Raw genomic sequence first — 15,407 nt, forward strand, 5'->3', positions numbered from 1 at the left:
CCTCCTGTTCCCGTGTAACAGGCTGGAGAAGGGGCTGAATGGGGCCTCCTCCTGTTCCCGTGTAACAGGCTGGAGAAGGGGCTGAATGGGGCCTCCTCCTGTTCCTGTGTAATAGGCTGGAGAAGGGGCTGAATGGGGCCTCCTCCTGTTCCTGTGTAACGGGCTGGAGAAGGGGCTGAATGGGGCCTCCTCCAGTTCCTGTGTAACAGGCTGGAGAAGGGGGTGAATGTGGCCTCCTCCTGTTCCCGTGTAACAGGCTGGGGAAGGGGCTGAATGGGGCCTCCTCCTGTTCCTGTGTAACAGGCTGGAGAAGGGGCTGAATGGGGCCTCCTCCTGTTCCTGTGTAACAGACTGGAGAAGGGGCTGAATGGGGCCTCCTCCTGTTCCTTTGTAACCGGCTGGAGAAGGGGCTGAATGGGGCCTCCTCCTGTTCCTGTGTAACAGGCTGGAGAAGGGGGTGAATGTGGCCTCCTCCTGTTACCGTGTAACGGGCTGGAGAAGGGGCTGAATGGGGCCTCCTCCTGTTCCTGTGTAACGGGCTGGAGAAGGGGCTGAATGGGGCCTCCTCCTGTTCCTGTGTAACGGGCTGGCGAAGGGGCTGAATGGGGCCTCCTCCTGTTCCTGTGTAACGGGCTGGAGAAGGGGCTGAATGGGGCCTCCTCCAGTTCCTGTGTAACAGGCTGGAGAAGGGGGTGAATGTGGCCTCCTCCTGTTCCCGTGTAACAGGCTGGGGAAGGGGCTGAATGGGGCCTCCTCCTGTTCCTGTGTAACAGGCTGGAGAAGGGGCTGAATGGGGCCTCCTCCTGTTCCTGTGTAACAGACTGGAGAAGGGGCTGAATGGGGCCTCCTCCTGTTCCCCTGTAACGGGCTGGAGAAGGCGCTGAATGGGGCCTCCTCCTGTTCCTGTGTAACGGGCTGGAGAAGGGGGTGAATGTGGCCTCCTCCTGTTCCTGTGTAACGGGCTGGAGAAGGGGCTGAATGGGGCGTCCTCCTGTTCCTGTGTAACAGGCTGGAGAAGGGGCTGAATGGGGCCTCCTCCTGTTCCCGTGTAACGGGCTGGAGAAGGGGCTGAATGTGGCCAACCCTGTTCCCGTGTAACAGGCTGGAGAAGGGGTTGAATGGGGCCTCCTCCTGTTCCCGTGTAACGGGCTGGAGAAGGGGCTGAATGGGGCCTCCTCCTGTTCCCGTGTAACGGGCTGGAGAAGGGGCTGAATGTGGCCAACCCTGTTCCCGTGTAACAGGCTGGAGAAGGGGTTGAATGGGGCCTCCTCCTGTTCCTGTGTAACGGGCTGGAGAAGGGGCTGAATGTGGCCAACCCTGTTCCCGTGTAACAGGCTGGAGAAGGGGTTGAATGGGGCCTCCTCCTGTTCCCGTGTAACGGGCTGGAGAAGGGGCTGAATGGGGCCTCCTCCTGTTCCCGTGTAACGGGCTGGAGAAGGGGCTGAATGTGGCCAACCCTGTTCCCGTGTAACAGGCTGGAGAAGGGGTTGAATGGGGCCTCCTCCTGTTCCCGTGTGCCTATTTCCTCCTCTCTGGTTTTAACTTTATCGCCACGAGTAAACATTTGATAACCCAGTTTCCTTGTCATTCTCCTTCGGTGATCAGGTTAAGGATTAAGTGAAGTTTGAGCTGCGAGACTGTTCACTGCTGCTCCATTGCCCCTTGCCCCCGGATCAGATACGACATTGTCAAGCGTCAGTACATTTGTTGACGGTTCCCGGCGTTCCAGGCGTGCCAAAGTTCGCCGACTGGGAGGGTGGGGTCGCAATAAAGCTGGACTGCGTCTTGCCTACGAGTGCGCAGTCTTGCCTGCCTGGCTTGTGCACTCTTCCGTGCTTTTAGCACCTCACTCCCCGCCTATTCCCCCCTCCCCCCCGCTTTCCCCCTCTGGAACATTCCGCTGGCCCCGCCTCCTCGCTCGCACTGGGACCCCGAGTTGTGAGCCCGCTGCCCGAGAGGGCGACGGAAGCAGATCGAACAGAGCGTTCAAAATGGCGGATTGGGTAAATGCGCGAAGGGGAATGTTTGGCCCCGATAGGGGGATACGGGGGGCGCTCTTTGGAAAGGCAGGCGCATGGTCTGCTTTTGTGCCACGCGGTTCTGTGACTGTGTAACAAACTCGTCAGCGCGGGCGGGACGATTCGGCCATCCCGATGTGCCATTTTGTTTTGCCCTCTGATTGCAGATAACTCTGAAGAGCCTGACAGAAGATGGAGGGTTCGGATCGGAGCCCTACTCCCTGTCTTCCGAAGACTTTCTTTGCGAACCTGCACAGACAGCAGCAGCAGGATCTGTTCTGCGACGCCGTCTTGTATGCAGAAGGTGAGACTGGGCCTCTGTCGCCCGCACAAGCGGCAAGTCTCATCATCTATCTGCCCTCCTCTGCTCTCGCTCACCCTCTCGCCCACGCTCCCTCGCCTGCGCTCTCTCTCGCTTCCTCTCTCTCGCCCGCGCTCTCTCTCGCCCGCTCTCTCTCTCGCTCACCCTCCCGCTCGGGCTCTCTCTCTCGCTCACCCTCCCGCTCGGGCTCTATCTCTCGCTCACCCTCTCGCCCGCGCTCTCTCGCCCGCGCTCTCTCTCGCTTCCTCTCTCTCGCCCGCGCTCTCTCTCGCTTCCTCTCGCCCGCGCTCTCTCTCGCCCGCTCTCTCTCTCGCTCACCCTCCCGCTCGGGCTCTCTCTCTCGCTCACCCTACCGCTCGGGCTCTCTCTCTCGCTCACCCTCTCGCCCGCGCTCTCTCTCGCCCGCTCTCTCTCTCGCTCACCCTCTCTCTCGCTCACCCTCCCGCTCGGGCTCCATCTCTCGCTCACCCTCTCGCCCGCGCTCTCTCTCGCCCGCTCTCTCTCTCGCTCACCCTCCCGCTCGGGCTCTCTCTCTCGCTCACCCTCCCGCTCGGGCTCTATCTCTCGCTCACCCTTTCGCCGGCGCTCTCTCTAGCCCGCGCTCTCTCGCCCGCGCTCTCTCTCGCCCGCTCTCCTCTCGCTCACCCTCCCGCTCGGGCTCTATCTCTCGCTCACCCTCTCGCCCGCGCTCTCTCTCGCCCGCTCTCTCTCTCGCTCACCCTCCCGCTCGGGCTCTCGCTCACCCTCCCGCTCGGGCTCTATCTCTCGCTCACCCTCTCGCCGGCGCTCTCTCTAGCCCGCGCTCTCTCGCCCGCGCTCTCTCTCGCCCGCTCTCCTCTCGCTCACCCTCCCGCTCGGGCTCTATCTCTCGCTCACCCTCTCGCCCGCGCTCTCTCTCGCCAGCGCTCTCTCTCGCCAGCTCTCTCTCTCGCTCACCCTCCCGCTCGGGCTCTCTCTCTCGCTCACCCTCCCGCTCGGGCTCTATCTCTCGCTCACCCTCTCGCCGGCGCTCTCTCTAGCCCGCGCTCTCTCTCGCCCGCTCTCTCTCTCGCTCACCCTCCCGCTCGGGCTCTCTCTCTCGCTCACCCTCCCGCTCGGGCTCTATCTCTCGCCCGCGCTCTCTCTCGCTTCCTCTCTCTCGCTTCCTCTCTCTCGCCCGCGCTCTCTCTCGCCCGCTCTCTCTCTCACCCGCGCTCTCTCGTCCGCGCTCTCTCTTGCCCGCTCTCTCTCTCGCTCACCCTCCCGCTCACCCTCCCGCTCGGGCTCTCTCTCTCGCTCACCCTCCCGCTCGGGCTCTATCTCTCGCCCGCGCTCTCTCTCGCTTCCTCTCTCTCGCTTCCTCTCTCTCGCCCGCGCTCTCTCTCGCCCGCTCTCTCTCTCACCCGCGCTCTCTCGTCCGCGCTCTCTCGTCCGCGCTCTCTCGTCCGCGCTCTCTCGTCCGCGCTCTCTCTTGCCCGCTCTCTCTCTCGCTCACCCTCCCGCTCGGGCTCTCTCTCTCGCTCACCCTCCCGCTCGGGCTCTATCTCTCGCTCACCCTCTCGCCCGCGCTCTCTCGCCCGCGCTCTCTCTCATCCGCGCTCTCTCGTCCGCGCTCTCTCTTGCCCGCTCTCTCTCTCGCTCACCCTCCCGCTCGGGCTCTATCTCTCACTCACCCTCTCGCCCGCGCTCTCTCTCGCCCGCTCTCTCTCTCGCTCACCCTCCCGCTCGGGCTCTCTCTCTCGCTCACCCTCCCGCTCGGGCTCTATCTCTCGCTCACCCTCTCGCCGGCGCTCTCTCTAGCCCGCGCTCTCTCTCGCCCGCTCTCTCTCTCGCTCACCCTCCCGCTCGGGCTCTCTCTCTCGCTCACCCTCCCGCTCGGGCTCTATCTCTCGCCCGCGCTCTCTCTCGCTTCCTCTCTCTCGCTTCCTCTCTCTCGCTTCCTCTCTCTCGCTTCCTCTCTCTTGCTTCCTCTCTCTCGCCCGCGCTCTCTCTCGCCCGCTCTCTCTCTCACCCGCGCTCTCTCGTCCGCGCTCTCTCTTGCCCGCTCTCTCTCTCGCTCAGCCTCCCGCTCGGGCTCTCTCTCTCGCTCACCCTCCCGCTCGGGCTCTATCTCTCGCTCACCCTCTCGCCGGCGCTCTCTCTAGCCCGCGCTCTCTCGCCCGCGCTCTCTGTGGAACACACAGTCCATCGAAAAATCTGTTTCCAAAAATGCGGCCCAATGCACTGGTCCCCAGCCGAGGGGAGCTGACCTCTCCGTCACCACCCTGTCAAACCCCATCAGAATATTGGATGGTCCAATGAGACTTTCTCTCATTGTTCGAAACTCCAGAGAATATATCCCTAATTTACTGGGCCCCGCATCCCAGGGACCAATCTCGTGAATCTGGGGTGTTTACGGGGTGGTTTTCTGGACCAATACGTTGAGGAACCGACACGGGAACAGGGTGCTGTGCAATGAGAAATGATTAGTCGGCAATCTCGTTGTGAGTGAGGAACTGGGAAACATTACTGAAAGGAAGGACAGCGGACAAGCATCGGCAGCACTCGAACAAATAGCTGAACTCCAAAAGTTGCCTTTACCTATTTGCCGCAAGAGTAGAAAGGAAACTGCAGCCGAACCGTGGCTTCCAAGGAAAATTAGAGACAGCATTCGATTCAAAGAGGCATACAAATTAGCAAGGAAAAGCAATAAAGCAGTTAATTCGGAACAGTTTAAAATTCAACAAAGGTGGACCAAGGGATTGATTAAGAAGAATAAAAAACAATTTGAAAGTAAGCTAGCAAGGAAAATAAAAACTGACTGAAAAAGTTTCTGGAAAAGTAGAGAGGAGAAGATTGATAAAAACTAATGTCGGCCCTTTAAGGGGCAACTCATAACAGGGAACAAAGAAATGGCTGAGGAGCCAAATTCGTCCTTCGCTCCTGTCTACACAAAGGGAGGTGTGAATTGTTTTTTTAATAAATTTAGAGTTTCTTAAAAATTAAGGGGCAATTTAGCGTGGCCAATCCACCTCCCCCTGCACATCTTTAAGGTTGTGGGGGCGAAACCCACGCAGACACGGGGAGAATGCGCAAACTCCACACGGACAGTGACCCCGGGGCCGGGTTCGAACCTGGGACCTCGGCGCCGTGAGACAGAAATTCTAACCACTGCGCCACCGTGCTGACCTGCAAAGGAAGACTTGAATAATGTACAGGAGGTTCTGAGAAACGGAAGTTTTAGTGAGGAGCTGAAGGAAATTAATATTAGTAGAGAAATGGTTTGGGGGAAATTAACGGGATTGAACGCGGATAAATTTCCAGGGCCAGATTATCTGCATCGCAGTGTATTTAAGGAAGTGGCTGTGGAAATAGTAGATCCATTGGTCGTCATATTCCAAAATTCTTTGGACTCTGGAATGAACAAAGAACAAAGAAAAGTACAGCACAGGAACAGGCCCTTCGGCCCTCCATGCCCGTGCCGACCATGCTGCCCGTCTAAACTAAAATCTTCTACACTTCCGGGTCCGTATCCCTCTATTCGCATCCTGGTTCCTACAGCTTGGAGGGTAGCGAATGTAACCCGGCTATTCAAAAAGAAAGGTAGAGAGAAAACGGAACTATATAACCGTGAGCCTGACGTCGGTAGTTGCTGGAGTCCATGAAATGAAAATCCGCTTCTTGTCACAAGTAGGCTTCAAATGAAGTTACTGTGAAAAGCCCCTAGTCGCCACATTCCGGCGCCTGTTCGGGGAGGCCGGTACAGGAATTGAACTCTCGCTGCTGGCCTGCCTTGGTCTGCTTTAAAAGCCAGTTATTTAGCCCTGTGCTAAACCTGCCCCTTATCCATGGAAAGGACTGGTGTAATCAGACTAAGTCAGCATGGATTTACGAAAGGAAATTCATGCTTGACAAATCTACTGGAATTCTTTGACGATGTAACTAGTAGAGTTGACCAGGAAGAACCAGTGGATGCGGTTTATTTAGACTTTCAGAAGGCTTTCTACAAGGTCTCACAAAACAGATTAATATATAAAGTTAAAGGGCATGGGATTGCGGGTAGTGTCTTAGATACATAGATACATAGAACATTACAGCGCAGTACAGGCCCTTCGGCCCTCGATGTTGCGCCGACCTGTGAAACCACTCTAAAGCCCACCTAATCTATTCCCTTATCGTCCATATGTCTATCCAATGACCATTTGAATGCCCTTAGTGTTGGCGAGTCCACTACTGTTGCAGGCAGGGCATTCCACGCCCTCACTACTCTCTGGGTAAAGAACCTACCTCTGACATCTGTCTTATATCTATCTCCCCTCAATTTAAAGCTATGTCCCCCTTGTGCTAGACGTCACCATCCGAGGAAAAAGGCTCTCACTGTCCACCCTATCCAATCCTCTGATCATCTTGTATGCCTCAATTAAAGTCACCTCTTAACCTTCTTCTCTCTAATGAAAACAGCCTCAAGTCCCTCAGCCTTCCCTCATAAGATCTTCCCTCCATACCAGGCAACATTCTGGTAAATCTCCTCTGCACCCTTTCCAATGCTTCCACATCCTTCCTATAATGCGGCGACCAGAATTGCACGCAATACTCCAAATGCGGCCGCACCAGAGTTTTGTACAGCTGCAACATGACCTCATGGCTCTGAAACAATCCCTCTACCAATAAAAGCTAACGCACCGTACGCCTTCTTAACAACCCTCTCAACCTGGGTGGCAACTTTCAGGGATCTTCGTACATTGGCACCGAGATCTCTCTGCTCATCCACACTGCCAAGAATCTTACCATTAGCCTAGTACTCTGTCTTCCTGTTATTCCTTCCAAAATTAATCACCTCACACTTTTCTGCATTAAACTCCATTTGCCACCTCTCAGCCCAGCGCTGCAGCTTATCTATGTCCCTCTGTAACTTGTAACATCCTTCCGCACTGTCCACAACTCCACCGACTTTAGTGTCATCTGCAAATTTACTCACCCATCCTTCTACGCCCTCCTCCAGGTCATTTATAAAAATGACAAACAGCAGTGGCCCCAAAACAGGTCCCTGTGGTACACTAGTAACTGGACTAGAGATGGATCGAAAGCCGGTTAGCAGACAGGAAGCAAAAAGTTGGAACAAATGGGCCTTTTTCTGATTGGCAGGCAGTGACTAGTGGGGTTATCGCAGGGATCTGTGTTGGGACCCCAGCTGTTCACAATATATATTAATGATTTGGACGAGGGAACTAAATGTATTATCTCCAGATTTGCAGATGGTACAAAGTTGGATGGGAGGGTGAGCTGCGTGGAGGATGCAGAGATGCTTCAGCGGGATTTGGGCAGGCTGAGGGAGTGGGCACATGTGTGGCAGATGCAATATAATGTGGATAAATGTGAGGTTATCCGCTTCGGGAACAAACATAGGAAGGCAGATTATTATTGGAATGGGTGTAAATTGGGAGAGGCGGAAACTCAGCGAGATCTTGGTGTCCTCGTGTATCAGTCGCTGAGAGTAAGCTCGCAGACACAGCAGGCAGGAAAGGAGGCAAATGGTAGGTTGGCCTTCATAGCGAGAGGATTTGAGTAGCAAGAGAGATGTTTTACTGCAATTGTATCGGGCCTTGGGGAGGCCACACCTGGAGTATTGTGGGCGGCTCAGGTGTCCTTCTCTGAGGAAGGATGTTCTTGCTATGGAGGGAGTGCAGCGAAGGTTTACCAGACTGATTCCTGGATGGCGGGACTGTCATAGCAGGAGAGACTAAATCAGTCGGGGTTATATTCATTCGGGCGTCACGGCGGCACAGTGGTTAGCACTGCTGCCTCCTGATGCTGAAGATCCGGGTTCGAAACCCGGCCCCGGGTCACTGTCCGTGTGGAGTTTGCACATTCTCCCCGTGTCTGCGTGGGTCTCACCCCCACAACCCAAAGATGTGCAGGTTAGCTGAATTGGCTTAAATTGCCCCTGAATAAAACAAATTCATTGGAGTTCAGAAGAGTGAGAGGGAATCTCATAGACAGTTATAAAATTCCCAACAGGGTAGATTCAGAAAGAAAGTTCCCGATGGTGGGGGCGTCCAGAACTAGGGGGGTCTTAGTTTGACGGTCAGGGGTAAACTTTTTAGGACAGGAGAAATTGGAGTGGTGAATCTGTGGAATTCCCTACCACAGGAAGTAGTTGAGGCCTAAACACTGCGTAATTTCAAGAAGGAATTCGATTTAGCTCTTGGGGCTGAAGGAATCGAGGAAGGTGGGATCAGGTATTGAACTTGATGATCAGCCATGATCATAATGAATGACGGAGCAGGCTCGAAGGGCCGAATGGCCTCCTCCTGCCTCTATTTTCAGTGTTGCTATATTACCCTCGCTGTGGCACCTCCAATTCAAGTGGATCTCACCTTAAACACGGAGACCAAAATGGTGCACGATATTCCCGGTGTGGCCTGTCCAAAGCCCTGTCCAATTGCAGCAAGACTTCTTCATTCCTGCTCTCTCCTCCCTCCTCAAGGATCAACGTGCCATTTGCCGTATAATTGCTTGTTGTACCTTCATGCTAACCGTTTGCGTTCCTTGTACACCCAAGTCCCTCTGAGCCTCAACAGTTCCGAGTTTAACAACACTTCAGGTATTCTGCTTTTCCATTCTTACCACCAAAGTGAATAACCTCGCACTTCTCCGCTTTGCAATCCATCCGCCGTCTTGTTTCCCGCTCACTCAACCTGTCCCCCGTCTCTGTGCAGCCTCTCTGTATCCCCCCCACAGCTTACATTCCCCCGTCTCTGTGCAGCCTCTCTGTATCCCCCCCACAGCTTACATTCCCGCCTCGGTTTACACAACTCCCCTACTTTTTAAACTCTATATCTGTTGCAGCACGAAGCGATCTGTGAAAGTTTCAAAGGCCGGGGTAGATAGATTCTCAATAAATGGTTGGGGGGCAAGTGATCGGGGACGACAGGAGGTCACAATCAATTCAGCGATGATCTTATTGAACGGCGCAGCAGGGTCGAGGGGCTGAATGGCCTCCTCCTTATTCGTATGTACGTCCTCAATACCAAGTGCAAGCAAACCTTGCCGACTAGCAGCTATGACAAATGACTGAAGGTGCAAAGCGATCTTAAAACGCCGTGCGCTTCTGATCAGTCTATAACTGACGTGCGCAAGGATGCAGCGCTTGCTCTCTGAATGACCCGACGCTGTGTTTACTTAACTGCGTGACTTAGTTGGTCCCTTTAGCGACAATTGACATGGTAAAAAAAATCCTTAAGGTGCTCCACAGGAGTGGAATCAGATAAAACTTCACAACGTCACTTCAATCATGAGATAAGGGGTAGATGTGTTTTATTCCTGACTGGTTTTTATGTTGTCTCTTTCTTTTCCTGCTCAGGTGAAGGGATTCCAGTCCATCGCTGCATCCTCGCTGCTTTCAGCCCCTTCTTCCTCCAGCGATTCTCCTCACACGATGCCCAATCCCAAAGGGTGCCCATGGAACTCCCGGGGTTGAAGGCTGCCACCCTGAAGACTTTGGTGCGGTTCATGTACACCGCAGAGGCCCCGCTGCCCCAAGACGAGACGAAGGGATTCCTGCAGGCCGCCCGGAGGTTGTGCATCCTTGGCTTCACCGGAGGGCGCAGGTCATCGCCCGTTGCCGAGCCCCAGGGCTCTCTCACGCCGGCAGGGGACTGCATGCCGCCACTACCGCAGCCCAGGGCCACCGTGACACCAGTGCCGCCCCAGAGCCATCCAAAGACCCCAGGGTCGTCCGGGCAGGGACGGACCCCCGGCGATGATGTTGCCAGGACCGTGGCAGATTGTGAACCCAAGGCCCCGGCTGTCCCTGCATCCTCCTCCCCTCTGCTCCAGAGGTCAAGGGGCAAGTGCGCCAACCCCCCGGGAAACCCGCCCGCCTTGAGCCTGGTCGCCAGTTGGCGCAGGATGAAAGTGTGCCGGCCCGCGACCGCCAACCCGCCCCTCTGTCCCAGACGTCCATGGAGGCAGAAGCGAGGGGAGCCCGGGGGCGACCAGGCTCTTCCTACCAGCCACAGGGCCAATACCGAAGGCTCCCGCCTGCCCCCACATTCTTCGCCCTCTCCGGCTCCAGGGAGGAGACTCTGCCCACTGCCCGAAACCCCTGAATACCCAGGGTCGGCCGGTGTACCCACGGGCGTCCAACCTGGCCCCAGACTGAGTGACCCCAGCCAAGAGAGGTCAGGTCAGGGTTCAGTCAGCCAGGCCACCCGTAGCGAGGAGGAAGGAGGTGAAGCAATTGAGAGCCCGGCCGAGGGGCTCGCCAAGAACGCGGGCCCGCTTTGTACCGTGAGGGGGTTGGCAACCGGCTCCGCTCCAGCCAGCGAATCGGAACAGACGGGCCCAGGACTTCCGCCGCAAGAGAGACATCCTGACCAAGCCAGGAGAGCGCCAACCCCAATTGGCTCCCCGCAGAGGAGCGCAGCTCACCCTGTCCCAGCCCGGGATACCCGGCAGGCAGCAGTGTCCCACGGCCTGCCCCGGCCTGAGCAGAGACGCCGAGCGGTCAGGGGTCCCACTCACCAGCCAGGGACATGGCTGGGCAAGGAGGGTTCGCCGCCTGGCGTTGGGGCAGCCTCGGAGCAAGCCGTTCCCTGTCCCACCGCTCCTCCTGGGACGGCGGGGCCCAGCGCCAACCCGAGCAACCAGGGAGACGTCAAGGGCGCCAATGTCCAACGGGGAAAGAGGTCATGCTGTCAGGACATTCCCCGGGACAGGCTTCTCGGGATTAAGTTGCAGAAGCTGACTCATTCCAGGGAATGGGTTGTCATTCCCGTGCCAGAAAAGCAGGAGCTGGAACCCGTACCGGCGAGGAGCCGGGACCCAGGAACAGCCGGGCAATGTCCCGGAGATGGTGGCCAGGCCAGAACAGTGGCAGGGCCTCTCGTAGGGAGTCACTCCCAAACCGGAGGGGCAAGGCAGGGCCTTGCAACGCCAGGCAGAGCGGGGAGAAGGAAAGCATTAACCATTCTTGCTCAGTCGATTGCTGACTCGGTGGAAAGTGACCAGAGGCCGGAGAACCTGGTGGGTAACCACAGGGCAGCAGGCCTGGGACTGGGGAGTGACCAGAGTTCAGGAAGCCTGGGGCCTGGGGCTGGTCCGAAATCAGGAGGCCTGGGGCCAGAGAGGAACCAGAGCCCGGGAGGCCCGGGGCTGGGGGCTGTTCAGAGATCGGGACGCCCGGGGCTGGGAGTTGACCAGAGATCGGGAGGCTCGGGGCTGGGGGTTGACCAGACATCGGGAGGCTCGGGTCTGGGGGGTGACCAGACATCGGGACACCCGGGGCTGGGGGTTGACCAGACATCGGGAGGCCCGGGTCTGGGGGGTGACCAGACATCGGGAGGCCCGGGGCTGTGGGTTGACCAGACATCGGGAGGCCCGGGGCTGGGGGTTGACCAGACATCGGGAGGCCCGGGGAGTGACCAGAGATCGGGAGGCCCGGGGCTGGGGGGTGACCAGAGATCGGGAGGCCCGGGGCTGGGGGGTGACCAGAGATCAGGAGGCCCGGGGCTGGGGGCTGTTCAGAGATCGGGAGGCCCGGGGCTGGGGAGTGACCAGAGATCGGGAGGCCCGGGGCTGGGGAGTGACCAGAGATCGGGAGGCCCGGGTCTGGGGGGTGACCAGAGATCGGGAGGCCCGGGGCTGGGGAGTGACCAGAGATCGGGAGGCTCGGGGCTGGGGAGTGACCAGAGATCGGGAGGCCCGGGTCTGGGGGGTGACCAGAGATCGGGAGGCCCGGGACTGGGGGGTGACCAGAGATCGGGAGGCCCGGGGCTGGGGGGTGACCAGAGATCGGGAGGCCCGGGGCTGGGGGGTGACCAGAGATCGGGAGGCCCGGGGCTGGGGGCTGTTCAGAGATCGGGAGGCCCGGGGCTGGGGAGTGACCAGAGATTGGGAGGCCCGGGGCTGGGGGGTGACCAGAGATCGGGAGGCCCGGGACTGGGGAGTGACCAGAGATCGGGAGCCCCGGGACTGGGGAGTGACCAGAGATCGGGAGGCCCTGGGCTGGGGGGTGACCAGAGATCGGGAGGCCTGGGACTGGGAGTTGACCAGAGATCGGGAGGCCCGGGTCTGGGGGGTGACCAGAGATCGGGAGGCCCGGGGCTGGGAGTTGACCAGAGATCGGGAGGCTCGGGGCTGGGGGCTGTTCAGAGCCCGGGAGGCCCGGGGCTGGGGGGTGACCAGAGATCGGGAGGCCCGGGGCTGGGGGGTGACCAGAGATCGGGAGGCCCGGGGCTGGGGGGTGACCAGAGATCGGGAGGCCCGGGACTGGGGGGTGACCAGAGATCGGGAGGCCCGGGGCTGGGGAGTGACCAGAGATCGGGAGCCCCGGGACTGGGGAGTGACCAGAGATCGGGAGGCCTGGGACTGGGAGTTGACCAGAGATCGGGAGGCCCGGGACTGGGGGGTGACCAGAGATCGGGAGGCCTGGGACTGGGAGTTGACCAGAGATCGGGAGGCCCGGGACTGGGAGTTGACCAGAGATCGGGAGGCCCGGGACTGGGAGTTGACCAGAGATCGGGAGGCCCGGGGCTGGGGGGTGAGCAGAGATCGGGAGGCCCGGGGCTGGGGGGTGAGCAGAGATCGGGAGGCCCGGGACTGGGGAGTGACCAGAGATCGGGAGGCCCGGGGCTGGGGGGTGACCAGAGATCGGGAGGCCCGGGGCTGGGGGGTGACCAGAGATCGGGAGGCCCGGGGCTGGGGAGTGACCAGAGATCGGGAGGCCCGGGGCTGGGGGGTGACCAGAGATCGGGAGGCCCGGGACTGGGGGGTGAGCAGAGATCGGGAGGCCCGGGACTGGGGAGTGACCAGAGATCGGGAGGCCCGGGACTGGGGGGTGACCAGAGATCGGGAGGCCCTGGGCTGGGGGGTGACCAGAGATCGGGAGGCCCTGGGCTGGGGGGTGACCAGAGATCGAGAGGCCCGGGGCTGGGGAGTGACCAGAGATCGGGAGGCCCGGGGCTGGGGGGTGACCAGAGATCGGGAGGCCCGGGGCTGGGGGGTGACCAGAGATCGGGAGGCTCGGGGCTGGGGGGTGACCAGAGATCGGGAGGCCCGGGGCTGGGGAGTGACCAGAGATCGGGAGGCCCGGGGCTGGGGGGTGACCAGAGATCGGGAGGCCTGGGACTGGGGGGTGACCAGAGATCGGGAGGCCCGGGGCTGGGGGGTGACCAGAGATCGGGAGGCCCGGGGCTGGGGGGTGACCAGAGATCGGGAGGCCCGGGACTGGGGAGTGACCAGAGATCGGGAGGCTCGAGGCTGGGGAGTGACCAGAGATCGGGAGGCCCGGGGCTGGGGGGTGACCAGAGATCGGGAGGCCCAGGGCTGGGGGGTGACCAGAGATCGGGAGGCCCGGGACTGGGGAGTGACCAGAGATCGGGAGGCCCGGGGCTGGGGGGTGACCAGAGATCAGGAGGCCCGGGGCTGGGGGGTGACCAGAGATCGGGAGGCTCGGGGCTGGGGGGTGACCAGAGATCGGGAGGCTCGGGGCTGGGTAGTGACCAGAGATCGGGAGGCCCGGGTCTGGGGGGTGACCAGAGATCGGAAGGCCCGGGGCTGGGGAGTGACCAGAGATCGGGAGGCCCGGGGCTGGGGAGTGACCAGAGATCGGGAGGCCCGGGACTGGGGGGTGACCAGAGATCGGGAGGCCCGGGGCTGGGGAGTGACCAGAGATCGGGAGGCTCGGGACTGGGGGGTGACCAGAGATCGGGAGGCTCGGGGCTGGGGAGTGACCAGAGATCGGGAGGCTCGGGGCCTGGGGGTGACCAGAGATCGGGAGGCCCGGGGCTGGGGGGTGACCAGAGATCGGAAGGCCCGGGGCTGGGGAGTGACCAGAGATCGGGAGGCCCGGGGCTGGGGAGTGACCAGAGATCGGGAGGCCCGGGACTGGGGGGTGACCAGAGATTGGGAGGCCCGGGACTGGGGAGTGACCAGAGATCGGGAGGCCCGGGACTGGGGGGTGACCAGAGATCGGGAGGCCCGGGGCTGGGGGGTGACCAGAGATCGGGAGGCCCGGGACTGGTGGGTGACCAGAGATCGGGAGGCCCGGGGGATGGTCGGAGGCCGGAATGCCTGAGTTTGAGGGATAACCAATGGTCTGGTGATTGGAAGGGGCACCAGGGCCCCGGAGCCTCGGCCCTGAAGGGGACGATGTACCCTGGTCAGCGCGGCCCAGTTTCCTGCCCGACTCCCAGGCCGGAGCAGAGCCGGGCTGTCGGTGCCGTCATGTTCCCTCAGGAGCCCCGTGTCCAGGAAGCGACCGAGCACCCATTCCCCCGGCCAGACCACTGGGGCCTCGCCCTGCCACGCGTCACCTCACAGGCCGGCGCCAGCCCCCCCGCCGAGGAATGGGGCTTTGGCTGGCTGCGGGTCAGGGGTCAAGTTGGCGTCAGGGCGACGCCTGACCCATGGGATGCTGGCCTGTCGCGGTTCATGGGCCTGCACCGGACGGACGAGCAGGCTGCGGGCTCCTCCTCCTCGGGTGACGAGGTGGACGTGGGTGACGGCAGAGAGAGACTGTTGCCCCTCGTTGCCGTGTGGCCTGACTCCTCGCCTCCAGCCTCGCCCCCTCTGGACTGTACCGAGATCGATGTGGTCGGCTGATTGATTGCGAGAGAAATAAACAGCCGTTGTTGCATAAAACCGCTTCTTCATTTCAAAGAAAGTGCAGTCGTGCGCGGGTACTGGTTGGAGGACGGCGTGTGGGGTGGGGGTGGGAGACGTCAACAACGCCAGGTCAACGCTCTGATAGAACCAGCCCCCCCCCCACCCCCACAATCTCCGGTCATCAACAACAGACGCCTCACCAACACGGGCCTCCCTTCACTCCAGCTCCTTAATGTCCACAATTCCCTCCTGGGTGCGTTGCACCATCTGCTGGGCATTCGCAAATTCAACCCATCCTTCTGGCCCCTACGTTCTTCTTCACTGTCAGTATCGAGCTCTCCCAGGACAGGTCCAGCACGGGTTAGATACAGTGTAGAGCTCCCTCTACATTACCCTGACAGTGTGTCACCCACTTTATACCCAGTGTCAGCATCGAGCGCTCCCAGGACTGGTACAGCACGGGTTAGATACAGTGTAGAGCTCCCTCTACATTACCCTGA

The 15,407-nt window shown here is 59.9% G+C and overlaps 1 protein-coding gene across 1 annotated transcript; it reads left to right on the top strand.

Annotated features, from left to right (window-relative positions):
* Nucleotides 1-1,783: 1,783 nt before the first annotated feature.
* LOC140411287 (uncharacterized) lies at nucleotides 1,784-14,904 on the top strand. Its single transcript, XM_072500409.1, has 4 exons — nucleotides 1,784-2,003; nucleotides 2,186-2,322; nucleotides 9,662-12,115; nucleotides 14,861-14,904. Exons 2-4 carry the CDS (start codon nucleotides 2,211-2,213, stop codon nucleotides 14,902-14,904), a joined length of 2,610 nt encoding a protein of 869 aa, XP_072356510.1. The 5' UTR covers nucleotides 1,784-2,003; nucleotides 2,186-2,210.
* The last annotated feature ends 503 nt before the right edge of the window (nucleotides 14,905-15,407 follow it).

Source organism: Scyliorhinus torazame, chromosome 4, assembly GCF_047496885.1.
Source record: "Scyliorhinus torazame isolate Kashiwa2021f chromosome 4, sScyTor2.1, whole genome shotgun sequence".
Lineage (NCBI taxonomy): Eukaryota > Metazoa > Chordata > Chondrichthyes > Carcharhiniformes > Scyliorhinidae > Scyliorhinus > Scyliorhinus torazame.